Genomic DNA, 24,059 nt, shown 5'->3' on the forward strand with positions numbered 1-24,059 from the left:
TGGATCACAGTCAATGGGTGAAATAAAATTTCCACTTTATTTTCACATTAAAAAATTACAGACAGTATCCACAGAGATACAGGAAAAAATCATCCAACGCGTTTCGACATTACGCAGTGTTGTAAAGTTTTATTCATGAATAAGACTCTACGACACTGCGTTATGTCGAAACGCATTGTATTCATGAATAAGACTCTACGACACTGCGTTATGTCGAAACGCGTTGCATTAATGAATAAGACTCTACGACACTGTGTTATGTGGAAACGCATTGCATTCATGAATAAGACTCTACGACACTGCGTTATGTCGAAACGCGTTGCATTAATGAATAAGACTCTACGACACTGTGTTATGTCGAAACGCGTTGCATTAATGAATAAGACTCTACGACACTGTGTTATGTGGAAACGCATTGCATTCATGAATAAGACTCTACGACACTGCGTTATGTAGAAACGCATTGCATTCATGAATAAGACTCTACGACACTGCGTTATGTAGAAACGCATTGCATTCATGAATAAGACGCTTCGACGCTTTGTTATGTGGAAACACATTGCATTCATGAATAAGACTGTATAACGCTGTGTTATGTCGAAACGCATTGGATGATTTTTTTCCTGTATCTCTGTGGATACCGTTTGTAGTTTTTTAATGTGAAAATAGAATGATAGCATTGGTCTGGAGACAACGTAGGCAACATCATGAAGAGGCCTTCACATGGGAAGATTATACTGGTCCTTCTCCCACAATGATGGCGTTTGGTAAAATAATGTAGTCTTTTTTTCCGATATACTAATTGATTAATATTACTTTGATTTAATTGTTGAACCAGTGGCATGTTTGTTTCTCCACACTGACCAAGGGCCTTTATTCTACAGAATAAGGCTAGACCTCGTCTTCCTCGTACTACTGTGAGCAGCCTGCGTGTCTAAACGTGCTACCATGGCCTGCAGCATCTCATACTACTATGGCCTGCAGCATCTCCGGAGTTGTCTCCCATCAAGCACATCTGGGACCTCATTGGTCAGCAAAGGGAGCTGCCAGCAGCGGATCTTGATGATTAGCCCAAGTCCAGTCAGGATGGGAGAGCATTCCTCAGACAACCATTAATAGACTCATTGATAGCAGCCAAGATGTGTGTAGGTCTGTGTGTGGTGCTAATACGAATAAATCTAAATATATTGAAATTGTATCTTCCATATTTTCATCCATTGGAGATTTCCATAACAATTAGTAGTAGGCTATCAATCTTGTGGTCTTGTGTGGGATGGGGTGGTGAATATATATATATATATATATATATATATATATATACACACACATATAGATATATACACACATATAGATACACACACACACACACACACACACACTTATGTACACGTGTACATACACAGACACAGATAGGCTGAGCACTAGAAGGACACAATGTCGCACAATGACTCCAGGGTTAGATAGCAGTCCGCTGGCCACAATGTGGAGCTCACATAACAGGTGGTGATATAGGACTGCACACAATGATTCCCAGCACGTTTCGCCATCGCGGTGTTCTCCCTCCAGCCCGCAGCATCTCATCATCTGCTCAATACATCAGCAGCCGCACAAGGAGGAAATGAGCGAGGCGGGCGGGCCCTAGAAGCGGAGTATCCAGCGTGTGTCAGGCTCCTTGCTCCTGAGTGTCCCTTTGTCCCTCCTCTCCCTGCACAGCCCCGATGACAGCGGGGACCCCCGGACCCATGCCATCCTGATCCCGGCCCCAGCATGCCGGACACAGAGCCGGACAGAAGCAGGAAAGCCCAGCCAGAGGGGGAGAGGGCAGACCCGGCTGGCAGCCAGCATGGCACGGCTGGGGTCCTGGGTAAGACTGGGGTATTTGGGGACAGGGTATGCGGTGTATGCGGTGCTCCCATAGCAGATGACCAGGCATGTGTGAGGAGACTGGGCACAGCTTGGCCTCTCCGCAGTGCCCTGGCCATGCTTTGTGTGCACAGTCTGCTGATGGGCACTGCTAAATCCAGTGTTTGGGGTTCCGGGCTGAGGAGGCGGGAGGGTGAGATGTGACATTCAGGTGTACTGGCGGCTCACGAGGCTCCCTGTAAAGTCATGCTTTGTGTACGGTGTGTCCGTGACGTGCTCCGCAGTGTTACACGGCGTCTGCAGACACGGCTGTGTGCACCGGCTGGGACTTTATATTGTGTGTATGGCGCTGCAGTACCGGAGAGAGCTCCCTGCAGACTACATGGCAGGGCTGAGACAGGACACTGTATGGCCGGGCTGTGACAGGACTCTGTATGGTCGGGCTGTGACAGGAACACTGCATGGCCGGGCTGTGACAGGACACAACATGGTCCTGCAGAGGCAGAACACTGTATGGCCAGGTTGTGACAGGACATTTCATGGCTGGGCTGTGACAGAACACTATGGTCGGGCAGAGACAGGACACTACATGGGCTGTGACAGAACACTACATGGGCAGAGACAGGACACTACATGGGCTGTGACAGGACACTACATGGGCTGTGACAGGACACTACATGGGCTGTGACAGGACACTACATGGGCTGTGACAGGACACTACATGGGCTGTGACAGGACACTACATGGGCTGTGACAGGACACTACATGGTCCAGCTGAGACAGGACATTGCATGGCCGGGCTGTGACAGAACACTGTATGGTCGTGCAGAGACAGGACACTACATGGGCTGTGACAGGATACTACATGGGCTGTGACAGGACACTACATGGGCTGTGACAGGACACTACATGGTCCGGCTGAGACAGGACATTGCATGGCCGGGCTGTGACAGAACACTGTATGGTCGTGCAGAGACAGGACACTACATGGGCTGTGACAGGACACTACATGGGCTGTGACAGGACACTACATGGGCTGTGACAGGACACTACATGGTCCAGCTGAGACAGGACATTGCATGGCCGGGCTGTGACAGAATACTGTATGGTCGTGCAGAGACAGGACACTACATGGGCTGTGACAGGACAATACGTGGGCTGTGACAGGACACTACATGGGCTGTGACAGGACACTACATGGGCTGTGACAGGACACTACATGGGCTGTGACAGGACACTACATGGTCCGGCTGAGACAGGACATTGCATGGCCGGGCTGTGACAGAACACTGTATGGTCGTGCAGAGACAGGACACTACATGGGCTGTGACAGGATACTACATGGGCTGTGACAGGATACTACATGGGCTGTGACAGGATACTACATGGGCAGAGACAAGACACTACATGGGCTGTGACAGGACACTACATGGGCTGTGACAGGACACTACATGGGCTGTGACAGGACACTACATGGGCTGTGACAGGACACTACATGGGCTGTGACAGGACACTACATGGGCTGTGACAGGACACTACATGGGCTGTGACAGGACAGTACATGGTTCGGCTGAGACAGGACATTGCATAGCTGGGCTGAGGCAGAACACTGTATGGCCAGGCTGTAACAGGAACACTGCATGGCTCGGCTGTGATAGGACACTGTATGGTTGGGCTGAGGCAGAACACTGTATGGTCAGGCTGAGACAGGATACAACATGGCCGGGCTGGGGTACGACACTCTATGGCTGGGCTGGGGCACTACACTGTATGGCCGGGCTGAGGCAGAATACTGTATGGTCGGGCTAAGACAGGACACTACATGGGCTGAGACAGGACACTACATGGTTCGGCTGAGACAGGACACTGTATGGCTGGGCTGAGGTAGAACACAGCATGGCCCGGCTGTGACAGGACACTGTATGGCCAGGCTGAGGCAGAAAACTGCACTGCCAGGCTGAGACAGGATACCACATGGCCGGGCTGGGGCACAACACTGTATGGCCGGGCTGGGGCATGACACTGTATGGCCGGGCTGAGGCAGGACATTATATGGCTGGGATGAGGCAGGTCACTGTATGGCCGGGCTGAGGCAGAACACTCCATGGCAGGGCTGAGGCAGAACACTACATGGCAGGGCTGAGGCAGAACACTCCATGGCAGGGCTGAGGCAGAACACTACATGGCAGGGCTGAGGCAGAACACTCTATGGCAGTGCTGAGGCAGAACCCTACATGACTGGGTTGAGGCAGGACATTGCATGGCCGGACTGAGACAGGACACTGCATGGCTGGGCTGAGGCAGGACACTACATAGCCAGGCTGAGGCAGGACACTACATCACTACATGACCGGGCTGAGGCAGGACACTACATGACCGGGCTGAGGCAGAACACTACATGACCGGGCTGAGGCAGGACACTACATGACCGGACTGAGGCAGGACACTACATGGCCAGGCTGAGGTAGGACACTCCATGGCCAGGCTGAGGCAGGACGCTGCATGTCCAGGCTTTGGTAGGACACTACATGACCAGTCTGAGGCAGGACACTACATGGTAGGGCTGAGGCAGGCCATTGAAAGGCCAGGCTGAGGCAGGACATTGCAAGGTTGGGCTGAGGCAGAACATTATATGGCCGGGCTGAAGCATGACCCTGTATGGCCCTGTTGAGGCAGGACACTGCATGAGAGGGCTGAGGCATCACACTGCATGGCCGAGCTGAGGCAGGACACTGCATTGCTGGACTGAGGCAGGACACTGCATTGCTGGGCTGAGGCTGGACACTGCATTGCTGGGCTGAGGCAGGACACTGCATTGCTGGGCTGAGGCAGGACACTGCATGGCTGGGCTGAGGCAGGACACTACATGGCTGGGCTGAGGCAGGACACTGCAAGGCCAGGCTGATGCAGGATACTACATGGCCGGGCTGAGGCAGTACACTATATGGGCTGAGACAGGACAATACATAGCCAGGCTGAGGAAGGACACTACATGACCGAGCTGAGGGAGGCTACTGCAAGGCCGGGCTGAGGCAGGACACTACATGGTCAGACTGAGGCAAGACACTGTATGGCCTTGTTGAGACAGGACACTGCATGAACGGGCTGAGGCACCACACTACATGGCCAGACTGAGGCAGAACACTCTATGGCCGGGCTGATGCAGAACTCTGCATGGCCAGGCTGAGGTAGGACACTGTATGACCGGACTGAGGTAGGACACTACATGGATGAGCTAAGGCAAGACACTACAAGGCATTGCTGCGGCAGTAACTGTATGACTGGGCTGAGGCAGGACACTTCATGGACAGGCTGAGGCAGGACACATCATGGGCGGCTGAGGCAGGTCACTGCATGGCCGGGCTGAGGTATAACACTGTATGGCCGGACTGAGGCAGGATACTTCATGGGAAAGTATCACCAACAGTGGAGGAACATGCCCCAACAAACCTGTCTATCTAATCATAGGATCTATACACATGATCCACTCCGTTACAGATAGAATACCAGCTGCTTCTTCCCTAAATAGTTCATGCATAATTTGGAGGTGTGCTTTGGGTCATTGTCCTGTTGTAGGATGAAATTAGCTCCAATCAAGCGCTGTCCACAGGATATGACATGATGTTGCAAAATGGAGTGATAGCATTCCTTATTCAAAATCCCTTTTACCTTTTACAAATCTCCCACTTTACCAGCACCAAAGCAACCCCAGACCATTACATTACCTCCACCATGCTTGACAGATGGCGTCAGGCACTCTACCAGCATCTTTTCAGTAGTTCTGCGTCTCACAAATGTTCTTCTGTGTGATCCAAACACCTCAAACTTCGATTTGTCTGTCCGTAACACTTTTTTTCAATCTTCCTCTGTCCAATTGCCCATATTAATCTTTTCCTTTAATTAGCCAATATCAGATATGGCTTTTTCTTTGCCACTCTGCCCTGAAGGCCAGCATCCCAGAGTCGCCTCTTCATTGTAGACGTTGACACTGGCGTTTTGCGGGTACTATTTAATGAAGCTGCCAGTTGAGGATCTGTGAGGCGTCAGTTTCTCAAACTAGAGACTCTATTGTACTTGTCTTGTTGCTCAGTTGTGCAGTGGGGCCTCACATTTCTCTTTCTACTCTGGTTAGAGCCTGTTTGTGCTCTCCTCTGAAGGGAGTAGTAAACACCGTTGTAGGAAATCTTCAGTTTCTTGGCAATTTCTCACATGGAATATCCTTCATTTCTAAGAACAAGGATAGACTGTCGAATTTCACATGAAAATTCTCTTTTTCTGGCCATTTTGAGAGTTTAATGGAACCAACAAATGTAATGCTCCAGATTCTCAACTCAGTTTTATAGCTTCTCTAATCAATAAAACTGTTTTCAGCTGTGCTAACATACTTGCACAAAGGTTTTCAAGGGATTTCTAAACATCCATTAGCCTTTTAAAACTGTTAGCAAACACAATGTACCATTAGAACACTGGGTGGTGGTGGTTGGAAATTGGCCTCTATTCACCTATGTAGATATTGCATTAAAAACCAGACGTTTGAAGCTAGAATAGTCATTTACCACATTAACAATGTATAGAGTGTATTTCTGTTTAATGTTAGTGAAAAAAAATGTGCTTTTCTTTAAAAAATAAGGAAATATGTAAGTGACCCTGAACTTTTGAACTGTAGTGTATATACACACAGTCATGGCCAAAAGTGTTTGCAGTCTTGAAATTGTTCTGGAAAATTAAGTATTAATAATACACCCCCTACACTGCCACTCTCCATATTCACCCTCTACTCCGCCCCTCTCCATAATACACCCTCTACAACGCCCCTCTCCATAATATCTTTCCTACACTGCCCTTATGTATAATATCCCCACACACACTGCCCCTATGTATAAAATCCCCCCCACACACTGCCCCTCTGTATAATATCCCCACACACACTGCCCCTCTGTATAATATGTGCCCACTCACATACACACACTGCTGTTCTGTATAATATCCTTACACAAACTGCCCCTCTGTATAATATCCCTCACATACGCTGCTCCTCTGTATATTATCTCCCCACACACACTGCCCCTCTGTATAAAACCCTCACAAACACACTGCCCATCTGTATAATATTCACCCCAAACACGCTGCCCCTTTGTATAATATCCTCCCACATAGTGCCCCTCTATATAATATCACCCCACATACACTATCCCTCTGTATAATATCCCCCTACCACACACACACATACGGCCCTTCTGCATAATATACCCCTTAGACACACATTGCCCCTCTGTCATGAGCATGGTAGTGTTCACTCATCACTACTTTGTTATGAGTACCGAGCACCCGAGCATGGTAGTGTTCACTCATCACTACTTTGTTATGAGTACCGAGCACCCGAGCATGGTAGTGCTAGCTCATCACTACTCGTTACGAGTACCGAGCAGCCAAGCATGGTAGTGCTCACTCATCACTACTTGTTATGAGTACTGAGCAGTCGAGCATGGTAGGGCTCACTCATCACTACTGGCTACCCACTGGTGATTTTTGATTGTACAAAACAGATATAGAGAATTGCTCTCCACTTGTTAACTTTTGTTGAGTAATAGAGATTATCTTGGACAATGATGAACCCTTAAAAAAAACTTTAGTCACAATCTGATGTATTGGATTAATGTAGATGTAATGTAGACTCTTTGCTTCATGCGTCCGATGAGATATTCTACACTTCTACCAACTATTTGTACTGAAATGGGTGTTAGGTGGTACATAGAAACTCACCAGTATTGTAGTATTGCAGTTTTATTATTTACTTTCATGTGTGCATTTTCATTACATGTAACTAATGCAACATACTATGTAAGAATAATTATTTTTTGTATTTTTAAAGTGAAGGACAAAGAACTATCGGTTGATTCATTATAGTGTTTGTTTGAATTCTGGCGTAAAATATTTTAATAAGTCACAATACTATTGTGCAACTCAAAAGTGGCACAAAAATATTGCATTTGGGCCCTGATTCATCAGAACAATTTCCCCGAATTCTGACGTAAATTGCTTTAGAAAAGTCTCAATATTTTTGCCTAACTTATAGTTGCGCAAAACTTTTGTGACTTTAGTGTTCTCACAGCAGTTTGTACCATCTCCACTAAAGTGGGTGGAGTGTGACGCCACAGCTCGTCCTATTCTTGGTGAGCTGTGGCGTTAAGGGTACCTTACACACTGCGATATCGGTACCGATATCGCTAGCGAGCGTACCCGCCCCTGTTGGTTGTGTGTCACGGGCAGATCGCTGCCCGTGGCGCACAACATCACTAACACCCGTCACACGGACTTACCTTCCCTGCGACGTCGCGCTGGCCGACGATCCGCCTCCTTTCTATATCGTTAGCGATGTCGCAGTGTGTAAAGCACCCTTAAGAAGCACGCACCTTGTTAAGACCAGCATGAAAATTGCCAGCCTTGATGAATCAGCCCATGTCATGTCCCCAAACGCGATTGACGTACAGATATGGGGATAGCCGTCAGGTTAATAGTGTTCTGACGCTGCACTCGGACCCCACTGCGGGGAGGAAATTAGCTTTACTCCTTCCGGCAGGCTCGGGCTTTCAGTCAGGCTGTAACCACTGACAGCTAGCTCAGCAGTCAGTACTGGGGAAGTACTGTAGTTGCAACCTTTGCTCTTTATTAACTTAGCAGTGACTGAAACCATGCCAGCTGGATCCCTATGACTGAATGCTGGAGGCATCCAGGAGGAAAAAAAATAATTTCCTCCCGGCAGCTGAGCTTTCAATGCAGAGGCCACACAGCGCCAGACTGCTATTAAGCTGCAGATTAGCCCCATCTCTGCAGGCTAATAGCATTTTTTTTACATGACATGTTCCCGTTAACTGTCATCTACAGTGCCATAATAAGTAAAACAATAGAAATATGAGAAACGATAGTCCAAATGTATAACACCTCAGAGCGTGTATTAATATACTCAGTCAGTGTTTAAAATGGTAAACATTGGTCACAAAACTGGACTAGTTTCCTGTTCATGTGGCTTTAAGAATACAGTACTTTAGATAAACGCTTGCTACATTTTTGTTCCAGTTAAAAATAATCACTAGAACTGTATTCCATATGTAATGTCGTTGTCTCTACAGAGCGTGCAAAGCTCCATCTTGATGAATGAGATAGGGGCAGGACTTCCTAAAACAAATCTGCCATATGCAGGATTACTCTTCAGCTTTGTTCCCTATACTGCCATGACACAAATAGTCAATGATAGTTAGTTTGAACAGACCGGAACACAGCACTTGAATTCGGTCTTGAATACTTGTCTCTCAGAAGAAACAAAAGTTAAGGAAATGCGTGTACGATAATGGGGTTTGTGTGGGGTTACCTTTTTTTTAAGGAGACCCACATTGAGCTAACAGTGAGGTTTAGATGCAGAATGATTGGTTCTGTAGACATCTGGAGTTTGACATAAAGGAGTAGGCATGGATGGAGTATAATCTATCCTGCAACTGCTTCATATACTAAAGCCCGCTTTACACGCTACAATAAATCTTACGATGTGTCGGCAGGGTCACGTCGTAAGTGACGCACATCCGGCATCGTAAGTATGATTGTAGCGTGTAAAACCTCCGTGCAATTGCGATTGAACGAAAATCTGTTCATTGCATGCACGTCGTTCATTCCTCAAAAAATGAACGTGAGGTTGTGCAATGTTCCCGAGGCAGCACACATCGCAGTGTGTGATACCCCGGCAACATTGAACGACAGCTTACCTCCGTCCGCGGCTCCCGCCGACAATGCGGAAGGAAGGAGGTGGGCGGGATGTTTACGTCCCGCCATCTCCACCCCTCCGCTTCTATTGGCCGGCTGCCACGTGATGTCGATGTGACGCCGAACGTCCCTCCCACTCCAGGAAGTGGACGTTCGCCACCCACATCGAGGTCGTATGGTAGGTAAGTACGTGTGACGGGGGTGAATCGTCTGTGCGGCATGTTCAACAAATTGAACGTGCCGCACATACGATGAGGGCGTTGCAAATCGCATACGATATTGTATGTGAAATTGCAACGTGTAAAGCAGGCTTTAGATTGTTGCTTCCATGACTGGTATTTGACTAATTGCTTAAAGTACATTTACTTATATCATTTTCATTTAGTATATAAGCTTTTGGGGTGACAACAGTTGTTAATATTACAATAATATAGTATAATGGATACAGTCATTTTGCTGGCAAAAACCTTTTAAAGTGCCACAGTCAGTGTAAACAGAGGATTATTGTGCGCAAGTGATGTATGCTGTAATGTTTTGCATTATTTAGGTTGTATGCACACACGGAAAGATTGACTAATCCTGTGTAAAGCCTGCTTTACACCTTACGATATCACATACGATATCGTATGCGATCGTACCCGCCCCCATCGTATGTGCGGCACGTTCAATTTGTTGACCGTGTCGCACAAACGATCATTTCCCGTCACACGTACTTACCCTTCCATACGACCTTGATGTGGGTGGCGAACATCCACTTCCTGGAGTGGGAGGGACGTTTGGCGTCACACTGACGTCACACGGTAGCCGGCCAATGGAAGCGGAGGGGCGGAGATGAGCGGGACATAAACACCACCTACTTCCTTCCTCATTGCCGGCGATACGCAGGTAAGATCTGTTCATCGTTCCCGGGGTGTCACACACTGCGATATGTGCTGCCTCGGGAACATTGAACAACCCGACGTGCAATTTTTAGGAAATGAACGACGTGTATGCGATGAACGGTTTTACGTTCAATCGCAGTCACACGTAGCTGTCACACGCTACAACACCACTAACGATGCCGGATGTGCGTCACTTACAACGTGACCCCGCCGACACATCGTTAGATTTGTTGTAGTGTGTAAAGCCCGCTTAATAAACATTATAAACGAAGGGTGCATTTACACTGACTGATAATCGGGAATGAGTATTCCTAAGATTACTCTCATTTCCCAATTAGAAGGCAGGCAGGCTGCCGATGACCCGTCGAATGGGCAAAACACTTCTTGGGTGAAATTGTCTTTAAGCATGCTTAAGAAAACATTTTCGGCAGCACATTGTTCTGTGTAAGTGTCGCGGGCAGGGAGGATGCCGCCGCTGCTGCGCGCTCGCTAACGATCGGGTCCGGCGCTGCTGCGGTTGCTCGGTGACTCGAGCGGTGGGCCGGATCCGGGTACTCGAGCGGCGCTCCTCGCCCGTGAGTGAAAGGGGTGGTTGGTTTGGGGGATTTAGTCCGTGACGCCACCCACGGGGCGTGGTGAAGATGGGCACCACCGCTGCTGGTGACGGGGATCCCGGGAGCGATGGTAGGAAGCAGCTGGGATGTTGTTTTCCCCCTCCATGGGTAGGGGTCGGTGGTCCCGGGGCCCGATAATGTGACGGGGAGGCAGGGTTGGTGAGGTGCAGGGTTGGAGGGACAGCGCGGCGCGGTGCCGGATGGCATAGGTGTACTCACTCAGTAAGAGATGCACAAAGTCCTCGGTAAACCAAACGGCTGGATGGATGGGGTGTCTCTCCCCGGACAGGTGATGGCGGCTGTCTTTCCCTGCACCTTGATGTTCTCGTTTGACTACTATGGATCTCCAATGGTAGTCCACTCCCCGGTGGATGGATGCCGGAGGAGCCCGTTTGCCCACAGGCGCTGGCCCTTGGGTCTCTAGCCTTAGGCGGTAGCTGTATACCTTCATGGTGTGGACTGTTGCCTTCTATCGGGTCTTTGGTTGTTAGGAAACCCCTGGGATTCCGGTCATATTCGGATTTGACTATTGTCGGCGGCTCCAAGCCTGGTCGGGGTCCGATGGCCCTGCCTGTGTGTGCTGGCTTCACTTCGCTCCCCGGTCGGCGGGCCAACGCCTGACCCCGGTCCTATGGTTCCGCGTTGCTTCACCACTCCTGCAGACGGCCACCGCCGTCTGCCAACCTTGCTGTCAGTGCCTGGGCCACAAACCCAGACACCGAAGTGTTTACTCCTCTCACTTCCACCTCCTGGACTAAAACTGTCACTTTTCCCGCCTCCAGGCCTGTGAACTCCTCGGTGGGTGGGGCCAACCGCTTGGCTCCGCCCCACCTGGTGTGGACATCAGACACTGGAGGGAGGCAACAAGGGTTTTGTGTTTGGCTGGTGTCCCTGTCTAATGGGGGTGGGGGTGTTTGTGTGTTATCTGTGACGACCTGGCTAGTCCAGGGCGCCACATTCCCCCTTGGTGAAATGCAGACCGTCCGCGGGCTGCCCGTCCATCACTGGTTTTATTTTTTTTCAAAAACTGTAGAAATATAAATAACATGTAAACATTTAAACATATAAGCATTTTTGTGAGGACACGTCAACGTTACACATATAAACAAAAACATTTTTAATAATGACGGACGGACGGATGTCTTCCGATCTCCCACCCAAGCAACCTAGCCCTGATGCTGCCCCTAAGAAGTGGGCAGCACCCCTTGACCCCAGTCCAGGTTCAGGCTGCCCGAGCGGGAACGGGTACGCACCCAGCTGTCACTTCAGGGGACCCCACGTCCAGGGGGACCCCTGACCCCCGGAGGATGGCCACCGGTCCTGGTGGTGGCCAGGCCCCAGCCTGCTCTGCTGCGGGTCCTTCCTCCAATCTGCCTCTCCGGAGGCGGCAACGGTTTCCATCCCATAAAACTTATTTACATGCCCACCAGTTCGTGGGTGGCCTGCCAGTTATCGGCCATGTCCATGAGTAGTCTCTCATGCAGGTGGTACAAACACACAGAGTCCCTCCGGGGACAACTTGCGGGCAACGGCTGGGATAATCAGGTAGACAATCAGATGAAGGTCACGGTTGATTAATGTCATTCATTGAAACTGCTGAGGGTCCCAACGGGGGACAATTGCTTGCAACGGCGGACCGCTGCCACTACTTGAGGTCGTACTCCTCCAGGACCTCTTCTAGCTCCACGTCCGGACGGCTTGGTGGAGGAGGAGGGGGCTGGGGCCGCATCTGCTCACTGCGGCTCTTCCTCTGCTTGACGTCCAGGGTGAACCAGCCCCTCTCCCCGCAGTGGCGGGTGTAAGTCACCAGGTCTCCCGGCAACAGATCACGACCTAGATGGCCCGTGGGGAGGTGCGAATTTACATCGCGGCGGGCCACAAATACTTCGGCCTCCAGGCCCGGCTCGTAGATGAAGCCGAACCCTCTCCGCTGGTCAAACTGCCGGACTTGGCCCTCGTACACCGGGCCCCGCACCCGAAAGGTGGCATGGCGGAGTGCATCTTTCTCTCTGATCACCCTCGCCATCACTTCGGCCCTCTGCTGATCCCTGGCGGCAATTTCCCGGCCCGACGGGTTTGGTTACCTGTCCCAATAAGGGGCGTTGGCAGACCCCTGCGCCCGGGTCGGGCCCCGCTGGACCGCGCCCACACCGGCCACTACCGGTACTCTTTCGTGGGGGTCCTGCGGTGACGTGGCCTGTACTGCTGCTTTGCAGTGGCGGCCCGGCACAGCCTCAGCCGAGGCGGGGGATTCAGGGTCAGTTGGCCTCACCGGTTGGGCCTTCGGGCCGGCAGTGGCCGGTTCTTCCACATCCGGGCGGACTGCCGGAGCCGGGACGGTCTCGGGTGCGGCCACTTCCGGGGTCGACGGCTTCTCATCGTGGACGGCTACTTCCCGCGGGGCCTTCCATGGTAGCGGGAGGGACACAGGCCGTTCCCGAACAACGCCCCCAGGCAGGTCCTCTAGGGCGGACGGGTTGGATTCCGCTACCAGTGTTGGGGGTAGCGGACCGAGCGGAGGGGCAACGGCAACCGGTACGGATGGCGGGGGAGGCGGAGGGTGAGCGGGCGCAGGCCGGGCCCCTCAGCCGCAGCGGCCGGTCCTTCTCGGACACAGGTGCGTGGGTCGCTTACCCGCTCCTCCAACTCTGCCTCCACCTCGCGTCTCCGCACGGCCGCCGCCACCTCCTCCATCTCGGCCACCGAGCGCTCCATCAAGAACTGGACCTGGGCTTGAAGGCGGCAGCACATCTGTGCTGTCCGGGCTTCCACCCATGCCGCTGTTCCTGGCGTGGGCTCGGGGATTTCTGCGGTGCCGGACGGACGGGACATTGTGCGTGGCCGTGTTCCAGGAACCAATTGTTTGCAGAGTCCTGGCATCCCCGCTTTTATAGCCTCGGCTACATTAGGCAGACACACACCCGCCCCCCCTTGGTTCTCTTCAGCACTTCCGTTTGTTGGGGGCGGGGCTTCGCTTTCGCACCTTCCCTGCTCGGAGAAGACGCTCGAGCGGGAGATTTTCGCACCAAGATGGCGGCGCTTCAAAATTTTCGGCCGGACACCGCCGGCAGAGATCACAAGTCGCACTTCTACTGGTAAGTAGAGGGGTTCAATCCTGTTCGTTACGCCAAGTTGTCGCGGGTGGGAAGGATGCTGCCGCTGCTGCGCGCTCGCTAACGTTCGGGTCCGGCGCTGCTGCGGCTGCTCGGTGGCTCAAGCGGTGGGCCGGATCCGGGGACTCGAGTGGCGCCCCTCGCCCGTGAGTGAAAGGGGTGGTTGGTTTGGGGGATTTAGTCCGTGACGCCAAGATCAAGCGGACAGCTGGGGGCTGCATTCTCAGGCTGGGGAGGACCATGGTTTATTGGGGCCTCCCCAGTCTAAAAATAGTAGCCCGTAGCTGCCCCAGAATTGTCGCATCCGTTAGAGGGGTTAATGAGAGCTGGGTTTACGTCCATATTATTTTCACATTGAGTATTTGGTTGCGTATATTTCTGCACCAAATCTGCATCTTGTGGCAGAAAAACACATCGACACAACATGCAGTTTCAGTGCATTTTTTTGCCAGGAATTACAGATTTGGTGCAGAAGTGTTTGCAACCAAGTACTGAACATGTTCACATAACCTAATCCGATAATCCGCCATTGATTTCAATGAGTTCACCTGAGGTGAGGTCACAGAGTTCAGTGAGTTAACCTCAGGTCAGTTCACCTCAGGTCACACCTTGGGAACCCCAGCTGTGACCTCAGGTGAAGTCATTGAATTCAATGCCGGATTAACGGTTTAGTAAGATGTGATCTGAACCCGCTGATGTCACTGCTCTCACAGCTGCAGTTCTGTCAGTGTGTCCCTGACGCCAGAGTGCTCGGTCACGTTTTCTAATATGACCGCACACTGAGACCGCAGATGTAGCACAGCTGGCATCATTGCGGGACCTTGTGTGGATTACGTCAGACCTGCAGGGGTGTTTTGGGGGTTAATAAATTGGAGAAAAAGGGTTTTGTTTTTTTTTTTAGAAATGCAAAAGGATGTTTCAATTCTGTGGTGGCTGTGGGCTGCTATTTTTAGGCTGGGGAGGGCCCAATAACCATGGGCTTCCCAGCCTGAGAATACCACCCCTCGGCTGTGTACTTTATCTTGGATGGGTGTCATAAATGATGGGGACCCCACACCGGTTTTTTTTAAATTATTTATTTTAATAGTAAAAAAAAGCTACATGGGTCCCTCGTATTGGGATACACAGCTAAGATAACGCCCACAGCTGCAGCCTCCAGCTGTCTACTTTATCTGCACTGGTTATCAAAACACGAGGGACCCTGCACCATGTTTTGCAATTATTTATTTATTTTTACACTCCACTCTGAGAACCCCGACAGCTACTGTGAGGGCAACCAATCACAGACATCGGCACACCGGCAGTTTGACGACAACCAATCACAATTATTGGCAGAGAGGTGGGTGCGGGAAGCAGTGCATATGCATGAGGTAAAATCAGCGGACCCAGAAGCAGTGGAGACTCGGTAAGCATAATTGTTCTGTTTTAATCCCTATTTTGACTTTTTTTCTATTTTTTTTTTATCCAAGTGGCTGAACCAGTAACAAGGACTTCCCTGAGAAGTCAGAGTTCGGGGGCCTGGCACGGACACTAGGTGTCCGTCACGAACCCCGAACTTTACAGTTCAGGTTCGCCCACTACACAGCAACATTTAGCAGAGTCAGGGAGATAGAAGGGAGTCGGGCGAGGTAGCTACCAGCCAGCCAATCAGACAGTTATCCAAAGTGTATGGGTGTCACGGTTTCCCCTCCCCGTCCACATGGCTAGGGGGTGGAGCCTTCTCCCGGACCTCACTTCCGGAGCTGGGATGCTTTAAATACTGTCATCTCTGGTGAACCAGCACCAGCTATAAGCTTAGCGCTGCTATGCCTGTGAGTGCTGGTCCATGTAAGTGTGATCCTGATCCGTTCCCTCTCTGTGCCCTAAGCCTCTGTCTGTGTTCTGTCCCCTAGTCGTTCTGACATTCCTCTGTCCCACCTCCTTCCTTCCCACAATAGCCCCGGTTGTTCCCCCCCCCCTACCTCCCCACTCGGTCTGACCTCGGCCTGATCTCGACTCTTCCTCTGCTAGTTCCTCTGGTTATCAGTCTGCCTGTACTGTGTATGACCCGGCCCGTTTGACCATCCCCCACATGCCCCTCAGCTTCAGCTGTCCGGCTGATGCTGGCAGACACTGCATCAGCACACACTGGGAGTTCCCCTCCTTGCTCATTCAACTCCGTGTAGTGTCTTTCCCTAGAGGACCCCAGCTCCCCCTGCTGACAGCCTGACAATGGGGGCTTTAGTTAAATACTTGTTCAGCTGACATATATGGCCTCATTCAGATGGCTGTGTTTTCAGTCTCTGCGTTGTACATGTGCATGAATGCATTACCAGAGCCACCGTCAGTACATGAAAATAGCATTAGACTTACCATCAATACATAAATAGATCACCTGCACATACAAGTGTATCGCATGAACTTGTAACTCCCAGTATGTCCTTAACAATGGTATTTCACTCAGAACCAGATCCCCTACCGATCTGCTCAGAACTAAAGGGTCTAAAGCAAGGGTCAAGAACTTATTTGGCTGAGAGAGCCATGAACGCTACATATTTTAAAATGTAATTCCGTGAGACCCATACTCACCAGGGGGGAGCGGCGGTGGTGGATGCGGCTCAGAAGGTTCCAGGAGGTAGGGTAGGCAATGCTGCGGGCACGGAGTAGGGGGTCAGTATGCAGAGGGTCGGCAATACTGCTGCGGGCTCGTGGGGTGTCACGGTGGCGGGCGCCATTGATCTGCCGGCGGACTGCTTTGAATCTCTTGCAGTTGACGAGATCAACTTCAAGAAAATGGCAGCGGCGCGTGCACAGATTGACGCGATGGACTTCAAGAAAATGGCCGCAGAAATAAAATATGCACACGTCGCCTCCGTGGCCATTTCCTATAAGTTGATCTGGTCAACTGCGGGAGATTTGAAGCAGCCTACTGGCTACTACGGGCTCGCTACAGCGACACCCCACGAGCCCGCAGTATTGCCGACCCTGCGCCACCACTGCCGCCCCGGTAAGCCATATGCGGTTTGTAAGTTGCATACCCATTTTTTACCCAGTTTTGGGGGACAAAATGTGTGTCTTACAAACCGGAAAATACGGTATTTTTTTTTATTAAAGATTTGTCTGTGAGCCAGATGCAGCCAACAAAAGTGCCACATCTGTCTTGCGAGCCATAGGTTCCTGACGCCTGGCTTAAAACATATAAATAAGCTCTCAAAAGTTTAGTTACTTTCTAATGTGCATCTACAAAACGTGTCTAACACCCTGAAATAACATGGCACGTGTCATGTACATCAGACTCAATTTGACACAGAGTTTTGGTGTATTTTAGTAACTATACCCCACAGTGATTTTGCTACATTTGTACTGCTGCTACACATTATCCTGTTGTGGTATGATGTTACTCTGTTATCAGTAGAATTTTAGGAAACCTCATTCACACAGTATGACGTTCTTGGGGTATGCTGTGATTTTGCTGAAGACAGTTGATCATCTGTTTCCCAGAATTACCAATTACAATCACGTCTTCCTTTTTATATGATTATTCATGTTTTGAATGGAAATCCTCTTAATTACCATGGCCAGTCAGCCGAGAGGGCTCATAGTGCCAGGTCTAGCTTTTCATTCCAATTTTTCATTTAAGATAAGCCCTCTTTAGAGTGGTATTAAAAAGTGATGGCATATTAGTAACAGAGGCCATCATCTGTACGAGTCCAACATCTGGGACCGGAAAATTAGGTGGTCATTGCACTGGGCACTGTTGTCCCTTTCACTGTTTTTTCCTTTTTTTTTTCAGTTGACACCAGACATCAGTGGACAATCTGGTGGCTTCCAAAGGCATTACTGACATGAGTCATGCACGGCTCTGCCGTTCATGAGCTGGTGCATGCATCCTGCCTCCAGGAGGGGCATGTTTGCTCTGGCCGGGGGTCATGCCGCCATATCTTGGTGCTGCTGTCTCCGGGACGCCGCCAGTGATATTTCCGGCTCTGCTGTGTGCTCCGTTCCTGTGAGACGTTCTCTGTTTCTTGTCCTGCTACCCGGTATTGTTTATCCTGACCCCCGCTCCACTTGCCCGACCTTACTTCTATCCCTCTTGCCTGACCTGACCTGACCTCCGTCCCACCGAACTGACCTCCGTTTCTCCGGCCTGTCCTGACCTCCGTTCCTCTTACCCGACCTTTCCTCCATACCTCCCTGTCCTCCAGTCTCCTGTGTTCCCCACATCCTCCCCTGTGCTTACTTGCTCTCCTGGTATCCGACCTCAGCTCTGTTCTTTGACTTTGGCTTGTTTTCTCCTCGGTACCGAGTGACATCCTGGCTTAGACCCTGACTGATTGACTATCCCTGCTCTTGTGTTAGCGTCCTCTAGTGGGCTTCTATCTAACTACACTCAGGAGTTCTTTTCCTACCTAAGTCCTTGCGCCCCCTAGTGGTAGCTTGACATTTACATTATGGATTAGTAATACCAAAATGTGATTTCTTTAGACTATGAAATCCAAGAGCACACTTTGAGCTTTTGTTTTTCATATCTCAGTATTTTTAAGCCATAAGTTGGAGTGGAAAAGTATACTAGAAACACTTTTGTATTTTTTACCCACTCCTGGTTTTGGCTTACAAATACTCATGTAAAAACTCACCAAATACTCAACATGTGCACAGGGCCTAAAAAGTACGACCAGGTACATGAAGCTGAGCATCATCAATCATTCTTTTGCTATGATGGTTTTATTAGCGATGCTCCTGCCACTGTCTAATAATAATGTCACCACTGTTGAATTCTATGACAAGGACATATAGCAAATGTGTATATGCTTTAGTAATCAGGGGGAATTAATTGCCTGGGATTTGTAATCCAAGGTTTAAATACATTGAATGGTTTTTGATGTGTAAAAAAAATACCAGACTGTGCTTTAGGATATACGCACGTTCCGCTTTGAAGTGCTTGGATGTAATTTCACTGCTAGGATTCTGTCTCTTGGATATTTGGAGCAAATTGCTTTAGCTGTATGAGGATTTTGTTTTTTTTTAATAGTTGTAGGTTTTCCCATCACCTCATATGTTCATGATATTTAACAGCAGTTCCATTTTCTCATCAATTCCTATTTTTAAAGGTAAACAAGGAGCCCGGTAAATATTACCCTTACACAAGACGGAGCCGGCTTTCAATTTCAGGGGCATTCGATGTAATTGCAGCACGTTTTTCAAATCAATAAAAGGCCTCATGCACATGAACGTACTTCATTGATTCCAATTATGGTGTGACCATACATACCATGGTATCAACACGTGCAGTTCGCTAAGAAAAAAATTAAAGGTAACATACTCTATCATATGCATTTTGGACCAGTGCAGCACTGTGTCTGACTCTTGAAACAGTTACAGCCTCGCGTTTAGGCTCCGTTACACGCTACGATTTATCTGACGATATGTCGTCGGGGTCACGGTTTTCGTGACGCACTTCCGTCATCGTTAGCTACGTCGTTGCGTGTGACACCTACGAGCGACTCCAAATGATCTTAAAAATAGCGAAAATTGTTGATCGTTGACACGTTCAGTTTAAAAATATTGTTCGTCGTTTTGAACGCAGCAGACATATTGCTACGTTTGACACCCTGCCAACGACGAACAACATCGTTAGTGCGTCAATCATCAGCGACACAGGCGTGTTGTTACGAGCAATGCTCCACGCCTCCTCCACTCTGATTGGTGGTCCCAACTGCATTCTGAATTCGCAGCCATGGTTGATAAGGCGGACACAAAGTTTCATTGACGTCCTTTGTGGCTGCCCGCGGTCCTGTGTGCGTTTCATTACAGAGCTCTGCTGTCACGTGTGTGTTATTTCATTTTCGGCTACTATCTGTTGTCCTGGTTGATTGTATCTTTCGGGTAGGTTCATATTTGTTTTAAAATTAATTTTAGACCTTGTTTTTGTGCATACTTCCGGAGTTAAAAAACACTGAGCCCTATCCTGCATTGTTCACATGTTCATACACCTGTAAGCACATGTTGGCCGCATTTTTTTTTTTTTAAATTTAAAAAAAACAAACAAAAAACCATACCTTGGAGAAGACAGAAAGGCGTAAAGGATGCCACACAGACACCAAACAGATCACACATGCGGCACCAGTGGTTGCGTCACACGAGGCAGTTGCAAATGCGGCCTTTTATTTCACAGACAACCAATCACATAACAGAATACCAGAGGAGATTCTGACAGTATGGAAGTTGGGGCGTAGAGAGGGCGAGGCAATCACACGCCAAGGTGTATGCTATGGACAATTATACCCCTCTGTCGTTGCCGGAATCGTTGGGAGGAATGCTGTGTGACGGTGTCCACACGACCGCCTTGGTCAAACAATATACCGCTGAATGATGTAGCGTCGTTTGTGAGATGTGTACGTGTGACCGCTACAAAACGACCTATGAGCGATCTCGGCAAATCTTAGCAACGATCTGGGCGTGTCACATCGCTAACGAGATCGCTAGCGATATCGTTGTGTGTAAAGTGGCCTTTAGACTCATGCAAAGCATACAGTATGTCCATGATTTTTAACAGAAGCACACAGGTTATTCACTTGGGTACACATGGAATTTATAAGAGTAAATTTATTGTGCTCCCCCTATACGATATGTCAAGACCCGGAATGTGACTAACAGTCCGTAATCCAGAATCATAGGGGGTCATTGTGCTGCTGTGCAGGCTGCATGTTCCTTAATAGAGCTATTGTGACTCTTTACTAAATATTTACCGGATGTATGACTTGTACTATTAGCTGATGCCCAATATGATGTTCAATATATTGAGAAATATATGGTAAATGTAAGTGTTAAAATATTTGGTGTCTATACGGTTTTGGGAAAGAAACAAAATTTCTAGTCTTAGAAAGACACTGTATTATTTATATGGTTACATTGTGTTTGTTGCATTTGTTTTTGTTTTTTGTTTCTTTAAATAAATGTCTCAACATTGAAACTGCAGCATCAAAAAGAAAAAGTCATGTTATGATAGAAATCTCACAACTAGCTTCTTTTCAATCCTTTGTTTTCTTTGATTTACTGAAAGCTTTCCTTTATACATGTGTATTTTCAGCTCCTGACTGTTTTATTCAAACCTGCCATGGTGTGGGGTGGTGTAATGTATGGTTGCCAGACCCCTACAGTCTTTTTTAGGTATACTAACAGATTAGCATTCCATTGAATTGGTTGTATAACTGTTACGTCCCCACCGGAGTCCGCTCCATCGACTTGTACTTCGATCACAAGGCGACGTCGTGTTCCTGCCGTGGATAGTGCTAGTGATGGGAGAGGATTCGATGTCAGCGGCGCTGGTGGGACCAGCCTCCGCTCATCCACTGGGCTGGGTTTCCTTAGGATCTGCTGTACCACTGGCTGACTCTAGGTGGTGTGTGTCTTCCTGCTGAAGTTCCCATCATTCAGTTACAACCAATTGGAAGACACCACACCCTTCTTATTCCCCCTCCTGTGTGCTGACCACTGCCAGAGAAAGTTCTATACTCCTGGTTCCTGTTGTGTTCGTATAGTGATTCCTGTGTGCTGACCACTGCTTGTTTTCTGACTACCCTTCTGTCTGTTGTTTTTGTACCTTGCTGCCAGTCCCAGATTTGGCCTCTGCATTGTTTCCTCATTATGCCCTTGCCTTCCGATTCTGTTCCTGTATTGCATTTCCTGGTTTTAGACCCTTCCTGACTACCACGGACTACAGCCTACCACAGGTAGTGATCTCTGGGGCTCTGTGTAATTACAAATCCCTGTATAGGGGCTAAAGGGTTGCAGAGTTCTCGGGGTCCTACTTTGTGAGCGGCTTTTCTCTAGCCTCCCTTTACAGCCAGTCTGAGTCTGTGGCTCCAGGCAGGCGTTACAATAGCCAGTGGCCATTTCTCCAAATGGTCTCAGGAGCCGTTTTTCAACACGACAGTGCCTGGCAACATGTTGCTTGTGCTACTGTGAGATGGCCTTCACCATCTCCATACTTGTGTCCCATTGAGCACATCTGTGACATCAATAGTTGGCAATTGCAAGGGGAGCTGCTAGCAGCGGATCTTGATCATTTGCATGCCCAAGTGCATTTAGCATAACAGAACATTCTTGAGACAACCATTAATAACCTCATTGATAGCAGCCAAGGTGTGTGCGTGTGTGTATTTGTCACAAGGAGGCTATTGCAAACGTCGCAGACTCTCATGGCGGTGTCAGGATCTGTGGAAACGCCATATTCTTGCACTGTGCCTTCCAACTTTTCTGATGTCTGTGATCATCTCACGAAGACTTGGGCGTGGACCCATAGACTCGTAGTTCGTAGACAGGCTAGCAAGAGTTAAGGCCGCTTTACACGCTGCGACATCGCTATCGATTGCTAGCGATGTCGAGCGCGATAACACCCGCCCCCGTCGTCCATGCGATATTTGGTGATCGCTGCCGTAGTGAACATTATCACTACGGCAGCGTCACACACACATACCTTGTCAGCGACGTCGCTGTGACCGCCGAACAATCCCTCCCTCAAGGGGGAGATGCGTTCGGCGTCATAGCGATGTCACTGCTGTGTCACTAAGCGGCCGCCCAATAGAAGCTGAGGGGTGGAGATGAGCGGGACGTAACATCCCGCCCACCTCCTGCCTTCCGCATTGCCGGCGGGACGCAGGTAAGGAGATGTTCGTTGCTCCTGCGGTGTCACACATAGCGATGTGGGGTGCCGCAGGAACGAGGAACAACATCGCTACTTACCTGACAACGATTTTTTTGTAATTAAATGACCTCTCCAAAACCAACGATTTTTATCTTTTTTGCGATCGTTTTAGGTCGCTCCAGCCTGTCAAACGCTGCGATGTCGCTAACGACACCGGATGTGCGTCACAAACACCGCGACCCCGACAATATATCGTTAGCGATGTTGCAGCGTGTAAAGCACCCTTTAATCTCTGTTGGTCTGCTTGTTGGTCTCCTTTAGTCCCAAGCTATGGGAAAGCCAGTCCTATTCACTCCCCTCCTATATACTGTATGCTGGCTGGACACTTCCATTAGTGCCAGCTATCGCTTGTCTATACTGATCTGGAGAGGTGGTTGAATCCAGACTTACTGGTGGTTGTAGTGCATTATTGCTGTGAGCGGTTGTGGTGTTAACTCTTGTTGTTCTTTTGTTCCTGCCTTCTCTTGCCTGTTTCTGTTTTTCCCTGTCTGTTTAAATCTTGGTTTCTATGTCACTCCTGCCCCTTCCTTTCCTGAGGTGGGGGCAGGAGGGCGACAAATTAGCTCTGGTCAAGAGTATAGCCAGGTGCGAGACTCAGGCATCTCCACCATTAGGAATAACCCTGAGGACAGGGACAGCCTAGGGTCCCTTAGCATGAGGGACAGTATAGGAACCCCCTGTTCCTCGCTATCCTGCAGCCCCATTGTGACAGTATTTCTACACGTTGCGCTCATACTTATCGAAATGTTAGGAAAATTGGTTTCCATTTTCTCAGCATTTGCATAACATTAACATATCTGTCCATCCTGTGATTTCCATAATCCCACGACTTTCCTTATTTGTATTGCAGTTTCAGCATAGAGGAGTGTATTTATTTGGAAAAATATCATCACGACTCTGGGTGAAAATAAAAGACAAATTTTACGCATTTTGGATTGATTAACGGGAATTGAATGTGGCTTTACACAATAGATTCTAGTAAGGCTTTTGAGATTTGGTATCTGGCAGGTTTATATAGCACGGTCAGGAGCTGAAAATACACCTGTATAAAGGCAGGCTTTTAGAAAATGAAAGAAAACAAAGCTAGATGGAAAATGGCAGACTTTTATCAGCAGTTATCTCTCCTGTATATCCACGGCACTCGGGC

At 49.2% G+C, this 24,059-nt stretch overlaps 1 protein-coding gene across 2 annotated transcripts in view; it reads left to right on the forward strand.

Annotated features, from left to right (window-relative positions):
* The first annotated feature begins 1,465 nt into the window (after positions 1-1,465).
* ANO8 (anoctamin 8) overlaps positions 1,466-24,059 on the forward strand; it is a 210,786-nt gene continuing 188,192 nt past the window's right edge. The window contains exon 1 of one of the 2 annotated variants that reach the window (XM_075315516.1): positions 1,466-1,864. In XM_075315516.1, the coding sequence (XP_075171631.1) occupies positions 1,768-1,864 (97 nt within the window). In that variant the 5' untranslated portion in view covers positions 1,466-1,767. The remainder of the gene's footprint in view (positions 1,865-24,059) is intronic. The other variant, XM_075315525.1, reaches the window with a different exon arrangement.

Source organism: Anomaloglossus baeobatrachus, chromosome 1 (genome assembly GCF_048569485.1).
Source record: "Anomaloglossus baeobatrachus isolate aAnoBae1 chromosome 1, aAnoBae1.hap1, whole genome shotgun sequence".
Lineage (NCBI taxonomy): Eukaryota > Metazoa > Chordata > Amphibia > Anura > Aromobatidae > Anomaloglossus > Anomaloglossus baeobatrachus.